Here is a 13,637-nt window from a genome sequence, read left to right on the forward strand (position 1 = left end):
GTTCGGGCTGGAGCACATGGCGGGCGTGTTCATCGTGGGGCTGCTGGGCCTGGGCGCCGCCCTCGCCCTCTTCGTCTTCAAGAAGCTCTACTTCACGGCCAAGGTGGCGCACGCCCGCCACAGGCAGAGGACGCCCAGCAACGGAGACCGCTCCAGCGAGCAGCATCTCTCCGCCACGCCCCCGTCGGTCAGGGAGAAGGAGCGACTGTGTCAAAACAACACGTCCTTCGTGTGAGCGACTGTGTCAGAACACCCCAGTGTGAGGGAGTATAGTTAGACATCTTTGGTAAGAGTCGTACTTTTTCTGAGGGAATTTTTTTCCTGCTCAGTTATTGTTTGTTTGAGTGATTGTTTTGAGAACAGCTCGCTGTCTGTTTGTTTGAGAGATGTGAACAAATCTGGTTTTGTTTCTTTGAGAGATGTGAACAAATCTGGTTTTGTTTCTTTGAGAGATGTGAACAAATCTGGTTTTGTTTCTTTGAGAGATGGTGGTGAGAACAGTTATTCTATCACGAGAGGGACAGGTGTAGAAATCGGTTTACTGCGAGGGAGATCTGTCACACAAACTTATGTTTTCGTTGCACGCAGGACAACACGCCCTTCATGCGAAAGCGACGTGACAAAATGTATGTTTTGTTGTTGTTGAGAATGTGTGAGCACTATTCAGCCTGTGTTGAGAGAGGGGTAGACATGTGTATGGACAGCACTTCTTTGCAGTGAGGGAGATCGAAAAGCTCGTATTCGAGAGAGGTGTTTGAATTTAACTGAGATTTTGTTTGAAGGAGTTTCTGTTGCAAGAATAACAGATATATTTGGTTTAAGGGAGTTTCTGTTGTTAGACACACTGATCTTCTGTTTGAGGGAGTTTCTGATGTAAGAATAACTCATATTTTGTTCGAGGAAGCTCCTGTTAGAATAAATAATATTTTGTTTGATAGAAATATGTTGTCAGAACAGCAAATCTTTTGTTTAGAAGAAAGGCGCCGGAACATCACTTTCTTTTCTTTGAGAGAGTATATGTTACGAAGAGAAAAAAGACGAGGGGAATGTTGGAACAACACATCTTATGTGTGATGGAAAGATGTAGAATCACACTTTTTGAGGAAGGTGTATCATACCTAGTTCCGTTCTTAAGCAGGTAACAGAGAAACAAAGAAGGTTAGAAATATGGATGAAAATATTTGAACATGTTGGTTTCTTTTTTTCTTTCTTTTTTAAACAAATTTGAATGAAAATATCTTTCACATGAGAAAACATTCATCAGAGCTGTGTCGGAAAATGCCTCTCATGTGTAACATGGAACTGCAACAATCACCAGAAAACTGAAAGATTCTCTGTTTGTCGAAATCTCTTGAAAACTTCATCAGCGATGAGAAATATGTGCCAGAAAGGGATTGTTTTTTTTTAATATGCTGAACCTTATGTCAATAAAAAGCAAAACCATTGTTATTACTGCGAGAGACTATGAAGAAGAAATGCTAACTATGTTTAGTAAGTGAAATGGAAGCAAATCCATTACCATTTGCACAAAGGTAGTAGTGCCCAAAAGACAAAGAGAATACAAAACTTTCCAATGCAAGATATAGTGTTTTGCAGAAAAACAAGAAACAGTCCTCCCAAACCGTGTGTCAGATTCAAGGATGAGACATCATGGATAGTCTAGTGTGAACACATGCGACAGACGTGCGTTTAAAATGTGTACGGAAGGTGAACTGTTTTAACTGTGAACACAAAAAGAGAAAGTGTGTCATCGATTTTTGTCTTGGAGATCTATGCTTGAAAATTGTATAATTCTGTCACAGATATCTTTTAACGTTCATTGTGTAGACATACACAATCAGATTCATTTGTCAGATTCTTATGCGATATACGTTTTTAGGGCCGTGAAAGACGGGCGCAGTGGCGTGGTGGTAAGACATCGGCCTCCTAATCGGGAGGTCGTGAGGTCGACTCCCGGTCGCTGCCGCCTGGTGGGTTAAGAGTGGAGATTTTCCGATCTCCCAGGTCAACTTATGTGCAGACCTGCTAGTGACTTAACCCCCTTCGTGTGTACACGCAAGCACAAGACCAAGTGCGCACGAAAAAGATCCTGTAATCCATGTCAGAGTTCGGTGGGTTATAACAACACAAAAATAACCAGCATGCCTCCCCCGAAATCGGCGTATGCTGCCTTAATGCCGGGGTAAAACGGTCATACACGTAAAAATCCACTCGTACTAAAAACATGAGTGAACGTGGGAGTCTAAGCCCATGAACGAAGAAGAAGAAGAAGAAGAAGGGCCGTGAATAAATTATTACTGCCCGGTCCTCCAGCTACCTGATAGTCCTCAGTTATGTTGAACGGTACATGTATGTTGGAACATGGGAGTGCGGGAACAGCGGACTGTGACACCGTGGGGCTGTGAGATTGGTTTTCATTTCCATTGACAGTACAATCGACCCCCCCCCCCCTCTTGAAAACTTGCGAACATCGTGAAATCAGGTCTTAAAAGGGAGGGAGTCTTAAAATTGGGATGGATTTACTTAGGTTATGAAAACTTAATTTTGAGAAAGGAAGAAAAGCAAAAACAAATAGACTGCTAATTAAACGTTCTAAAATCAAGAATTGGAAAACAAGAATATTAAGGTACTGGAACGTTTTAATTTTAGCAATGTGAATAACTTGTTGTGTTAAAATCAAAACGTTCCAGTACCTTACCATTCATGTGGGTTTTTTTCTCATGAGTTTAAATCGCGGGTGTAAAGGGGGTAGTGGTGTCCCAGTGTGTTGTGATGACTGACTTTGACCCACAGATGTAGCTAAACTAAAGTGAACTAGTGTTGCGTTGGGCGTCTTGCCCGATGTTTGAACGTCTATTGGGCTCTTTATGAGGGTCCCAAATCGGTAGACGATGGTACTGTGAAGAACTTGACTACTGAACGACTTTCCAGCGGCTCATCAACGTCTCTTGACGGGAAATGTTTCTGTGTGATTCAGTCAGATAAAGAATTGACACTGAGCTGAGTCAGTTTGGTGTTCTATCGACATGAGAAGACGGATGGGGGTAGGGCAATGACACCAAAGAAGACGCCCGCAAGTTCTTTGGATATCGGGTGGGGGCAGTTCACATGATCAATTTCTTTACACATGTGTATCGCCAACTTTTAGACGATTTTTCATGGAGAAAAGCCTCACGAAAACTGGCTTCAAGGCGCTCCTGTACGACGCAAAAACACACGGTCTAGGACAACTGTGACTGTGAGAATTATAGGGATATGGGAATATCAGGTTGTCAGTAAATGATCCTAAAAATTGTACTTAATCCACAGGTATATAAAGCATTTAATGTGTGAACTCATTTTATTTTTGCACCCAAAATGTCTTATTCGACGAAAATCAATTTTGTGAAGTTTCGATAGTTTTATTATTGTATTTTGTGTAGTTGTATTAATGTCACGTTTGCTTCAGTGGAATATACTTGTTAAACAGTTACTTACGAATTGTAATAAAGTTTGTGTTGCATTTGTAAACGACAGGTGTTCTGACTCTTTTATGCATCGTCAAGTTTTGACTGAGTGTTTTGAGACTTGGAATCAAAAGGATGGTGTTTCCACGTGTGTGTGTGTGTGTGTGTGTGTGTGTGTGCGTGTGTGTGTATGCGTGTGTGTGTGTGCGCGTGTGTGTGTGTGTGTGTGTGTGCGTGTGTGTGTGCGTGTCTGTGTGTTGAACACGTGTGTGTTAGTGTGTACGCAAATGTGCTTTTACGGGGCATTTAAGTGACTAAAAAGCATAAGAAGCAGTTGGTTCAGTGTTTGGTTGTTTTCTTATTTTTTTTTCTTCAACTGTTTTGGAAACAGCGTTATCATTTTTTTGGCTAGTAAACTTGGCCAAAAAATTATTGCAACAAATTTCAAACCCAAATTAAAGCATTAATCCCCGTGTCATTTCATTAAAACTTTATATGCCAGAGAAGGCCGTTCACTTAACTTTCAGGATCACCATTTGACACACGTCAATTTTTGGGGGTATCATGTCAAAAAGCGCTGCATTTTAGCAATGACTTGGTGGATTGCTTTGAAACTTTCAGAATATTTTACCAACATAATAGAGATACTTCGTGCGAAAGTTTGGATCGTTACGGTTATTTATCCAGATGTGACGCAATGTTTCGGAAAATGTTGTTAAACTTGTCATAGGATTGTTCACTTAATTGTGAATACCGTGATCGGGAGGTCGTGGGTTCGAACCCCGGCCGGGTCATACCTAAGACTTTAAAATTGGCAATCTAGTGGCTGCTCCGCCTGGCGTCTGGCATTATGGGGTTAGTGCTAGGACTGGTTGGTCCGGTGTCAGAATAATGTGACTGGGTGAGACATGAAGCCTGTGCTGCGACTTCTGTCTTGTGTGTGGCGCACGTTAAATGTCAAAGCAGCACCGCCCTGATATGGCCCTTCGTGGTCGGCTGGGCGTTAAGCAAACAAACAAACAAACAAACTTAATTGTGTCCAAAAAACTCATGACTTTGGATATCTACAGATAAATGATTGATACAGAATCTTTCTAAGTTTCATTTGCGTGTAGCCGCTGGCGTTAATTTGCTAGTCATGCAAACACATGAGGAAAAAATGGAACGTTCACGCTGTTTCGCGCTTACACATGTTATCGCTGCGTGCCTCTTAAAACATGCTACGGTCACGCTTGGCTGGGCATCGCTGTGGCACCAGAATCATCGCTTAAATATGTAGCGTGTTTACAGGCCCAGCAAATTTGCGTCAGTGCTTACACGCACATAACACTTTAGCAGTGTGTGTATCAATAATTTTTCTAAAGACATGCAAAGTCATGACATTTTTGAACCCAAGGGAACAATCCTATGACGAGATTAAAAACTTCTTTCGAAAAATTGCATAAAATTTTAACAAACACCTGTAACAATCCATCATTTCGCTTGAAGTATCTCGAGTATGTTGGTAAAATATTCTGAAAGCTTCAAAGCAATCCACCAAGTCATTGCTAAAGTGCAGACTTTTTTGTCATGATACCCCTAACAAATGTCGCAAAAATTCCCGTTTTTGACCGCTCTTGCGATCGACACCTGAATCAGTAGGAATAGCATAGCACGCGAAATACGTAAGGTAGCAAAACAAAGCAATCTGTTCAGGGTAGATATAATTGGTTTGAATTTCTTCTCGTATGTCAAAGTTGCAAAGTTTTGCCTATTGTGATTTTTTGTCGATTTTTCATTCGGCTCTTCCGTTTTTGTCTGGTCGATTTTGACGGTACCCTTACTTGAGCGGCGGTCCCGTGATTCCTGCAAAAGAAATATTTAATCCAGAAGGTGATTCTGAAGGTTAGGTGAACGGCCTTAACTGGCATATACAGTTTTAATTAAATGACACAGGAATTAATGCTTTAATTTGGGTTTGAAATTTGTTGCAATAATTTTTTGGCCAACTTTATTTTGTCGTTTTGGGATTGTTGTTAACCCTGTAAGTATAAGAAGATATAATAAAACCTCCCATTAACTCGCAGTTCTCAATACTATCAGCATACGTGTAATTTCTACATCTGTTGAGCTGTTCACCAGTGTGTGTGTGTGTGCAAGTGTGTGTATGTGTGTGTGTGCATGCATGTGTGTGTGTGTGTGTGTTTGTGTGAATGTGTGTTTGTGTGTGTGTGTGTGTGTTTGTGCACACACACACATACACACACTTGACACACACACACACACACACACAGTCACTCATACACACACACACACAGTCACTCATACACACACACACACACACACACAGTCACTCATACACACACACACACACACACAGTCACTCATACACACACACACACACACACACAGTCACTCATACACACACACACACACACACACACTCACACTCACACGGACCGGACTTGATCACATACAACTTTGTGTTTGTCTTCCATAACTGCATCCCCCCCACCAAAATCCAAAGTATAAAAACTTCTACACACATTATACAACACGCAAAGTAAATAAAGCCGCAAATAACTTTCGTACAGGCGTTATAAGATATAAGCTCACTGAGGTCCGCCCTATAGACAAGAATAGACCAGTATAGACCAGAATAGACCATCCTCTTCATCATAATCATGAGTCAGTGAAAGCGAGCGGGTCAATGTATATATCGCCAAAGAAACAGGCAATCCGAGGCACTGAGCCAAACAGACGCGTTGCCCGAGCAAACACAAGGCGGCCAGCATTACCTGTGAGGGGAGGGGGAGGCGGGTCAACACAAGTGGCGTGAGAGTCCTTTCACCTGGCAGTTTTACCTGTTCTCGGTAGCGCCGGAACCGTCTTCAAGCGCTCCCCTGCCTCCATCTTTTGACGTCACTGTGCGTCCAGTGCCGCCATACAGCTGACGGAACGATTAGTCGACTCATTTCTTGGTGTACGCCATAAAGCAATTTTGTTGAACAGTTGTTTGTTTCTTCTTGCGTGGCTTTAAATGTACGTGTGTTTTTTGTGTCGTAAATTTAACAAAAAACATTCTCATGTACTCCAGAGAGCATCAATAAAACAATCAAAAAATATGTTGCAAGTTTGTTATTCAAATGTATCTATTATATAGCTGTCAAGAGAGAATGCACTGTTGTATCCATTGCGCCACCTTCAGTCTGTCTCGCCGAGCCTGGTGAACAAGGCAGCAGTTTATTGGGTGTGTGACGGCTGTCAGAAGACCGGGTAATCAAAATGCACATTATTGAGTGATCGAGCTGTTCCACTAAATACACAGCGCTTTCAACACCCGCTGGAATGCTGGATGCAAGATAAGAAACTATCAGGATGTAGACAGTTTGGGAGGGATGGAGAGACGACGGAGAAAGGACAATATTGGTTGTAATAACGTAGTACTTCTGATCTTGGCTTCATTGGAAAAAAAAAGATTGTTTTAGATAATGGTCTCCGCATCCCATAATTATTGCAATATTATATGTCCCCAAAAGCCGAGAGGGACAAGAAAACAAGTCCCTTGGAGCATTCTTAAAACATTCAGTCAACATGTCATTTTAAAAGGTCAAAATATAGGGGAAGGTCGCCTAATATGAACCGGGTCCCAATATGAACCACCTCAGGCTCTTACCAACTGACGGTGCCAGAGCGCTCACAATAATTTCATTCGCCACATTGACCCTGTCTGGATAGCTTGCACGTGTCAAAGCAGTTGCGGGCGCACAAACCACAAAACCGTAAGGCTTTTTCACTTGTGTGCTCTTTTGGCAGCGTTCACTCTAAATATGACGCTTAAAATGGCCTAGTTTCTGTCCGCAGACACAGCTGTTAACTCACAAAAGGTGCTGTATATGACTGTCCTTATTACATTTTAGTAGTGCTGGCCCTGAGCGCAAACAAACAAATATTTGCAACATTTTAAAATATACTCTTCAAAAAAAGTTAAGGACCGGTCATAAAATGCTTGCAATCTTTAAAATATTCGCCAAAAATCAAGGGTTTGACAATTTGATTGAAACGTGACTTTTATCATTAACAGAAGGGCAGTGAGTCTTGGGCTAGGAACATTGTTGGCAGTCACAGGTACTGTGTCATGCTAAACAGGCGTAAAACGTGGGATTTTCTCTAAAAAGAGGGCAGTTTTCAAAGTCCTATGAAATCGGTGCAAAACATGCCAGGACAAAAACCAGTAATGCACGTGCTACAACAGGGTTCCAGCCACGAAATGTGCTTATAAATTTGTCTTTGTAAACTGAAACACTAACAAAATAATGCAATGAAACAACATGCCCCTATTACGAAAACGAAGCGACTTGGATCAGGCAAGGGCAGTTTGATGGCTATAAGATGTTGTTTCTGCCAGGCAAGTGGCTCAGAGTGTTGCAGTGTATCACTTCAACATCATCAAACTGACGGAATGGCTTCAAGCAATTGGCAGAGTAAAGTTACGACAATGGTGTGCACAACAATGAAGGATCGCCTCGTCCAAATACACTGTCATGCAGCAAAAAAAATGTTACTGAAAAGGCAGCAGGCATCGACCATGAGCTGTCATCACACACTGTTGTCAGTAATCAAAGTGGTATAAACGGCTTACACGCTTTCAACTTCAGTAAAAGACGCCCAGTCCGCAAACAATATTGACTGCCAACCATCCAGCTGTCCCCCAGCCTGGTGCTCTCAACATGTGAGGTGCTTACGTCATCGTAGGGCTCAGTTTTCTTTTACAGATGGGTCCAGCCTCTTCAGGATCCATCCTGCTGCTAGACGCATCAGAGTCTGGAAGCGTCATAAAGTGCGCTTTGCAGATGGCGCTATTCTAGAACAAAATCGTTTGATGGGGGCTCTGTGATGGTCTGGGGAGAAATCACCTTACGTGGTAGGACATCTCACTAACGATTAGTGAGTAGCTTAACTAATGATCGCTGCCGGAATAAGATTTTTCCGTTCTTCGTTGTAAGAAAAACTAATGTTGTGAATTTGAAATTAGAGGGTTGTCTAGAGTAACAAGATCTAGCGTTGTTTTCGCTGGCATGTTTGACGTGACATTTTCTGGAGACAGTCCTCGGTTCTTCAATAAAACAATACAGAAAAATGAAATCAGTTAACCTTGTCATTTTTGAATGGCATGCGTTTGAAAAAGCGGTCCTTAACTTTTTGTGAAGGGTATATGTGTGTCCCCTGATATGGACCACCTTCAACAAATAGAGGAAAGGAAGAGATAAAGACTGGTTTTAGTCATGTATTAAGAAGCTTGCTAAAAATTTGCTTATAACTAGCCATCAAGCTTTTTAAAAAAATCAAACCGTCTTCTTTACGTGAAAGTTGATGATTTCATTTATTTACTCTCTGTTTTAATCAGTTTCTATTGTTTTTTGCTGTGCTTCAAATAATCTTCTCACCGAACAGAAACAAATCAATCTGATGCAGATTTGAATAAGTCTGACACGTACACTGAGTTGTATCATGTTATATTGGAGAAGGATGGGCATTTTACAATGTTTTGCCAATACATCTTTACAGGTCCCAGGCTCCTAATATGTATCAGTTGTGAATATTTCTGTATTTAAATTTTGCTGAATTGTAATCCAAGCTAATAAAGTCTGACTATTTACAAAAAAGATAAAAACTACAAAGCACAAAATGAAACTTCTTCGCAAAAAAAAAAAAAAAAAAAAATTATAAGGATGAAAAATGTGCTCCATATTGGGCGACCTTCCCCTACGACCTTCCCCTACGACACTCGCACACACACATTTCAAACACACACACCCATTTCACAGACACAGACACACAGACACAGACACACAGACACAGACACACACACACACACACGCGCACACACACGCACACACAGACACACACACACAAACAGACACGCACACACACACACACACACACACACACACACACATACACACACACACACACACATACACACACACTCGTCTTAAGACAAGACAATTTCCTGCACATTCTATTGTTTCCAGGCAGTTTTTAGGACTCTCGTTATCTTTCGATGTGTCTTTAAATCGGTGGGGACTGTTTGTTTTTTCCTCTTGTCTGGCAGGCAGGCGGCCATCTTGTCCCGAATCAATTACCTGAACAGCAACACAGCAGTGTTCAAGGACCGAGAAAAATCTGTATCCGTCAAAACTCAGATCTTATAATAGATCAAAGCGGAGGAGCAAAAATGTCGATATATTTGTATTTTTCTGTTGCATAAAAAGAATTTCTTTGTGTCTTATCCCGAGAAATGCTGGGTTAAAATGTTGTGTTCCATCACTGCTATTAAAGCGAGAAAGCGGTCTATAGTGTTGATCAGATGTTCTGCCTTTACCAGTTATTTGTTTGAGTCTTGTACGTTTTATTGAATCTTATTTCATTATTGCATTTGATTGTGTTTGATTTTGAATGTCAAGTGTTATCAATCTCTTCGTGCTGAGTTCAGGAAACGTGCCTGATAGAAACACACATACAGTAACAAGAAACGTGTGTGTGTATATATATATATATGTGTGTGTGTGTGTGTGTGTGTGTGTGTGTGTGTGTATGTGTATGTGTGTGTGTATGTATGTGTGTGTGTGTGTGTGTGTGTGTCTGTGTGTGTGTGTGTGTGAACTGAATGTAGTGGTATATGTTACCAAGCTGTCACATGGAGCAGGTGTGAGCGTTCATAAGAAAAGATTGACAGGAAAAAGATGGCAGCATGCACATGAAAGTACTACAACCTCTGCTGTCACAACGTTTCTTACAATAAAGGGTTTTCCAAGCTGTCAAACAGTCACCATGGCGAACAGGACTAGAACACGTTTTGGTCAAAAGTTCGCATTTTATTACCGTTTCATGTGAGAGATGGAAACGAGTGAGCATTTTAGTATTTTCATACAATAATATTCATGACCGTACAAAACGTCAAACTTAAAGGCATATGTACGCGCTCCCGTGTTTACAAAGTGTAGTTTGCCCATAATCGATGTCAAACGCACCATAAGACCATGTAATGACGATATGTCGCCATGCGCGGACCATATACATGCATTACAGCTTGTTTTAGAGTCTCAAAAACTTTGGATGTAAACAAAGACGCGGAGTTATTTCCCTTGCGTCAACGCTACCTCTGTTGGCAAAACTATAAATAGGACGATCCAGATCAAAATGAAAATTAACATATCTCAACATTGAAGGGGTCCTAGACCACAATATTTTGCAGGGAACTTAATTTAGCATGTCTCCAGCTGTTGGTAAAGCAATTAGCGTGTATAGTCATCGAGTACATATGGCTTTAACAAGTGTCACAAAAAGTAGTACCAAACACCCTAATACCTTGCGCAAATGGAAATGTTGTACATGCACGAAAAGGAAATATTCAAAAAAAGGCGTTATGAATATTTGCAAGTGTTGTAAGTTTGTCTAAAAGCAGAAGAAAAAAACTTGGTCACTATAATATGTCTGATTCTGGTGTATATATAAAAAAAATCGATAAAAAAAATTCATTCGCATTTCACTATTAAACAAACAAAAAAAGAGAAAATAAACAACCTGTTAAAATTGCAATTCAAGGATGAAAACTTAGCCCTGTCGTTGTTGCAGAACCCGGCAGCTAAAAACCTGAGATCTACAGAAAAAGAAAAAACATCACACACAAAAACTGAATGTTGTCTTTGACGAAAGCAACAGTCAAAAGCAGTGCAACAATTGAATAAAGATACTCGACTATCAACGAAAGAAGCAAGTCTAAGGTGACTATTTTGAAAAAAATTCCATACACTACGTTTATTGAAGGCACATATTCAACAAAAAACTGAAATAGTTTTGTATTTTGCAGAGAGGTCAACAACAAAGAGGTACGAGCCGTTGATTCATTTTGCACGATCTTGTTTCGTGGAAAAGATACAAAATCAATCACTAGAATTTGACATTCATTTGAAAGACATAAATTTGAAAAACACCGGCATGATGTCAAATAGAGTGGAAAAGCGATGAAGATAACGATGATTCTGGATTGCATGATAGCGCTAGCGTGTGGCATTTTCTGATTAAAAGGCATCTTTCTTCTTGTGAAGATCATCGCGTAAGTAACCAGGCTTTTACTTGCCATAACATGTCTGTCCAGGGTTTTACTTGCCATAACATGTCTGTCCAGGCTTTTACTTGTTGCCATAACATGTCTGTCCAGGGTTTTACTTGTTGCCATAACATGTCTGTCCAGGCTTTTACTTGTTGCCATAACATGTCTGTCCAGGGTTTTACTTGTTGCCATAACATGTCTGTCCAGGCTTTTACTTGTTGCCATAGCAACATCCTTCCACTTGCACACATACCAAAATCCACAGCCTGGCAGATAGCTGTGCAGAGTGGTGGTTTTCTTTTTTTTAGAAATAATTTCAAACTAATTCGCATTGCAACGGAGCTAGGAAATTGATTCTACCAACAAACAAAAATAAATAAAACATTTTCTGTATAGGAAGCAACCAGTATGTTGATATTTGGTATGTGCCCAAGTTGCATGATGGTCGTATGCCGTGGGTATATCTGTGGTGATGAACATGATCAATCGCACGGCAAGGAACTTATGTTTCAACTGTAGGAGTGAGTCGTGTTCTTTTTTTCTTACTAAAACTGTGAATATATAGTACATTTACTATAATATTCTTTCTGGCAAAACAGTTACTTAATAAGTCATGTTTAAAAGGGTGAGCAGAGGAAAAAAGTCAGTAGAGGAGAAAGAATTCTGGCAAAAAAGGCGTTTATTCGCTCACTGGCTACTTTCATAAAAACAGCTAACGCGAAAGTTCCAGTTTAAAACTATTCGCACGTTACAGAACAAAACAATCTGTTGACTTTGAAATAAGAACAGCATTCTCGTTGTTCTGCCTGATCATATAATGATGTGTGGCAAAGAAGAAGAGCACGGGTTTCCCAATACTTTAAAATGTAGCGTCCTGAACGTTTAGGGATAATGCTTGAGAAACATAACGATAATGAAGATGGTGATGATGACGATAATGAGGAGGAGGGAGACGATGACGATGATGAGGACGAAGGCGACGACGATGATGATGGCTATGACGATGACGACGATAACTACGATTAGGATTTGTATGACGATGATGGCGACGATGACGAGGACGACGTGAGTGATGACGATGGATAAATCTTAAGTCGATGGTTGAGTTATTTAGATGAGTTATAACGACCAGATATAATTTTACGAGGTATTGTTTACGTTTGACTGACGTTTGACTGACGTAGTCGTTTTATACTTTCTTCACAAGGTTTGTTTCAATTACATCATTTCCTTCATTTCATTTTAAAAAAGGAAGCTTAATTAGACATATACTCATTCAGCAGAACCTTAATCTGACCAGCCAACCACATCACAAACAAATTAAGAAATTGGACGAATAAAATATTGTTTGTAGATAAGTAGCACATCTCTGTAAATGTTCTCGTATGTTTCATTAAATCAAATCGACTAAATACATCTGTGACATCACCCACAGTAGCGAGGCTATTTCAGCAACATGACTGCTAAGGGATTAGCATGAACAGCTTTGATAACGGAGCTGTAGATAACACTTCATTTGGAAATAACTCTCCTTAGAAAACACTCACACACTTGCGTTCACCAAATTATATGCACACATTTTTGTCTTCGTCAACATCACAAAGCGCTATATTACTAAAGCTGTGTTTGTTGTATTAAACCTCTACGTTAAATGAACAACACATGAAAACAGCCCGTAAGGTTGACCCCCTTAAGAAGACACATCTTGACATTCGGCTTGAGTATCAAGTATTGGTTCTATTTAAACACACTCTGCTGACCATATTTGAAACTCGAAATCGAAGTACTTTGAGCTGACACGATGTACTTCGCAACTTCAATGTAATTCCAAGATACGTGAAAAATTTGCGACTAGATTCCATATCCAAGACACCTGATAACTGGCGAGGTGAATCCCGATCCAGGACACGCAGTAGTTGGCCACGATAATCCAATCCCAGGACACACAGTTATTGGCCACAATAATCCAATCCCAGGACACACAGTTATTGGCCACGATAATCCAATCCCAGGACACACAGTTATTGGCCACGATAATCCAATCCCAGGACACACAGTTATTGGCCACGATAATCCAATCCCAGGACACACAGTTA

The 13,637-nt window shown here is 40.6% G+C and overlaps 1 protein-coding gene and 1 long non-coding RNA gene across 2 annotated transcripts in view; both read left to right on the forward strand.

Moving 5' to 3' along the window:
- LOC138971958 (glutamate receptor 2-like) overlaps positions 1-3,510 on the forward strand; it is a 35,981-nt gene extending 32,471 nt beyond the window's left edge. The window contains exon 16 of the mRNA XM_070344803.1: positions 1-3,510. This exon is cut by the window's left edge and continues 60 nt beyond it. Coding sequence (XP_070200904.1) covers positions 1-235 — 235 coding nt within the window. The 3' untranslated portion in view covers positions 236-3,510.
- The window catches only part of LOC138970916 (uncharacterized), a 72,208-nt gene extending 61,599 nt beyond the window's left edge, over positions 1-10,609 (forward strand). The window contains exon 2 of the long non-coding RNA XR_011457109.1: positions 10,398-10,609. This is a non-coding gene — a long non-coding RNA (uncharacterized lncRNA). The remainder of the gene's footprint in view (positions 1-10,397) is intronic.
- Positions 10,610-13,637: the final 3,028 nt, after the last annotated feature.

This window comes from Littorina saxatilis, linkage group LG7, assembly GCF_037325665.1.
Source record: "Littorina saxatilis isolate snail1 linkage group LG7, US_GU_Lsax_2.0, whole genome shotgun sequence".
In the NCBI taxonomy this organism is placed as follows: Eukaryota; Metazoa; Mollusca; class Gastropoda; order Littorinimorpha; family Littorinidae; genus Littorina; species Littorina saxatilis.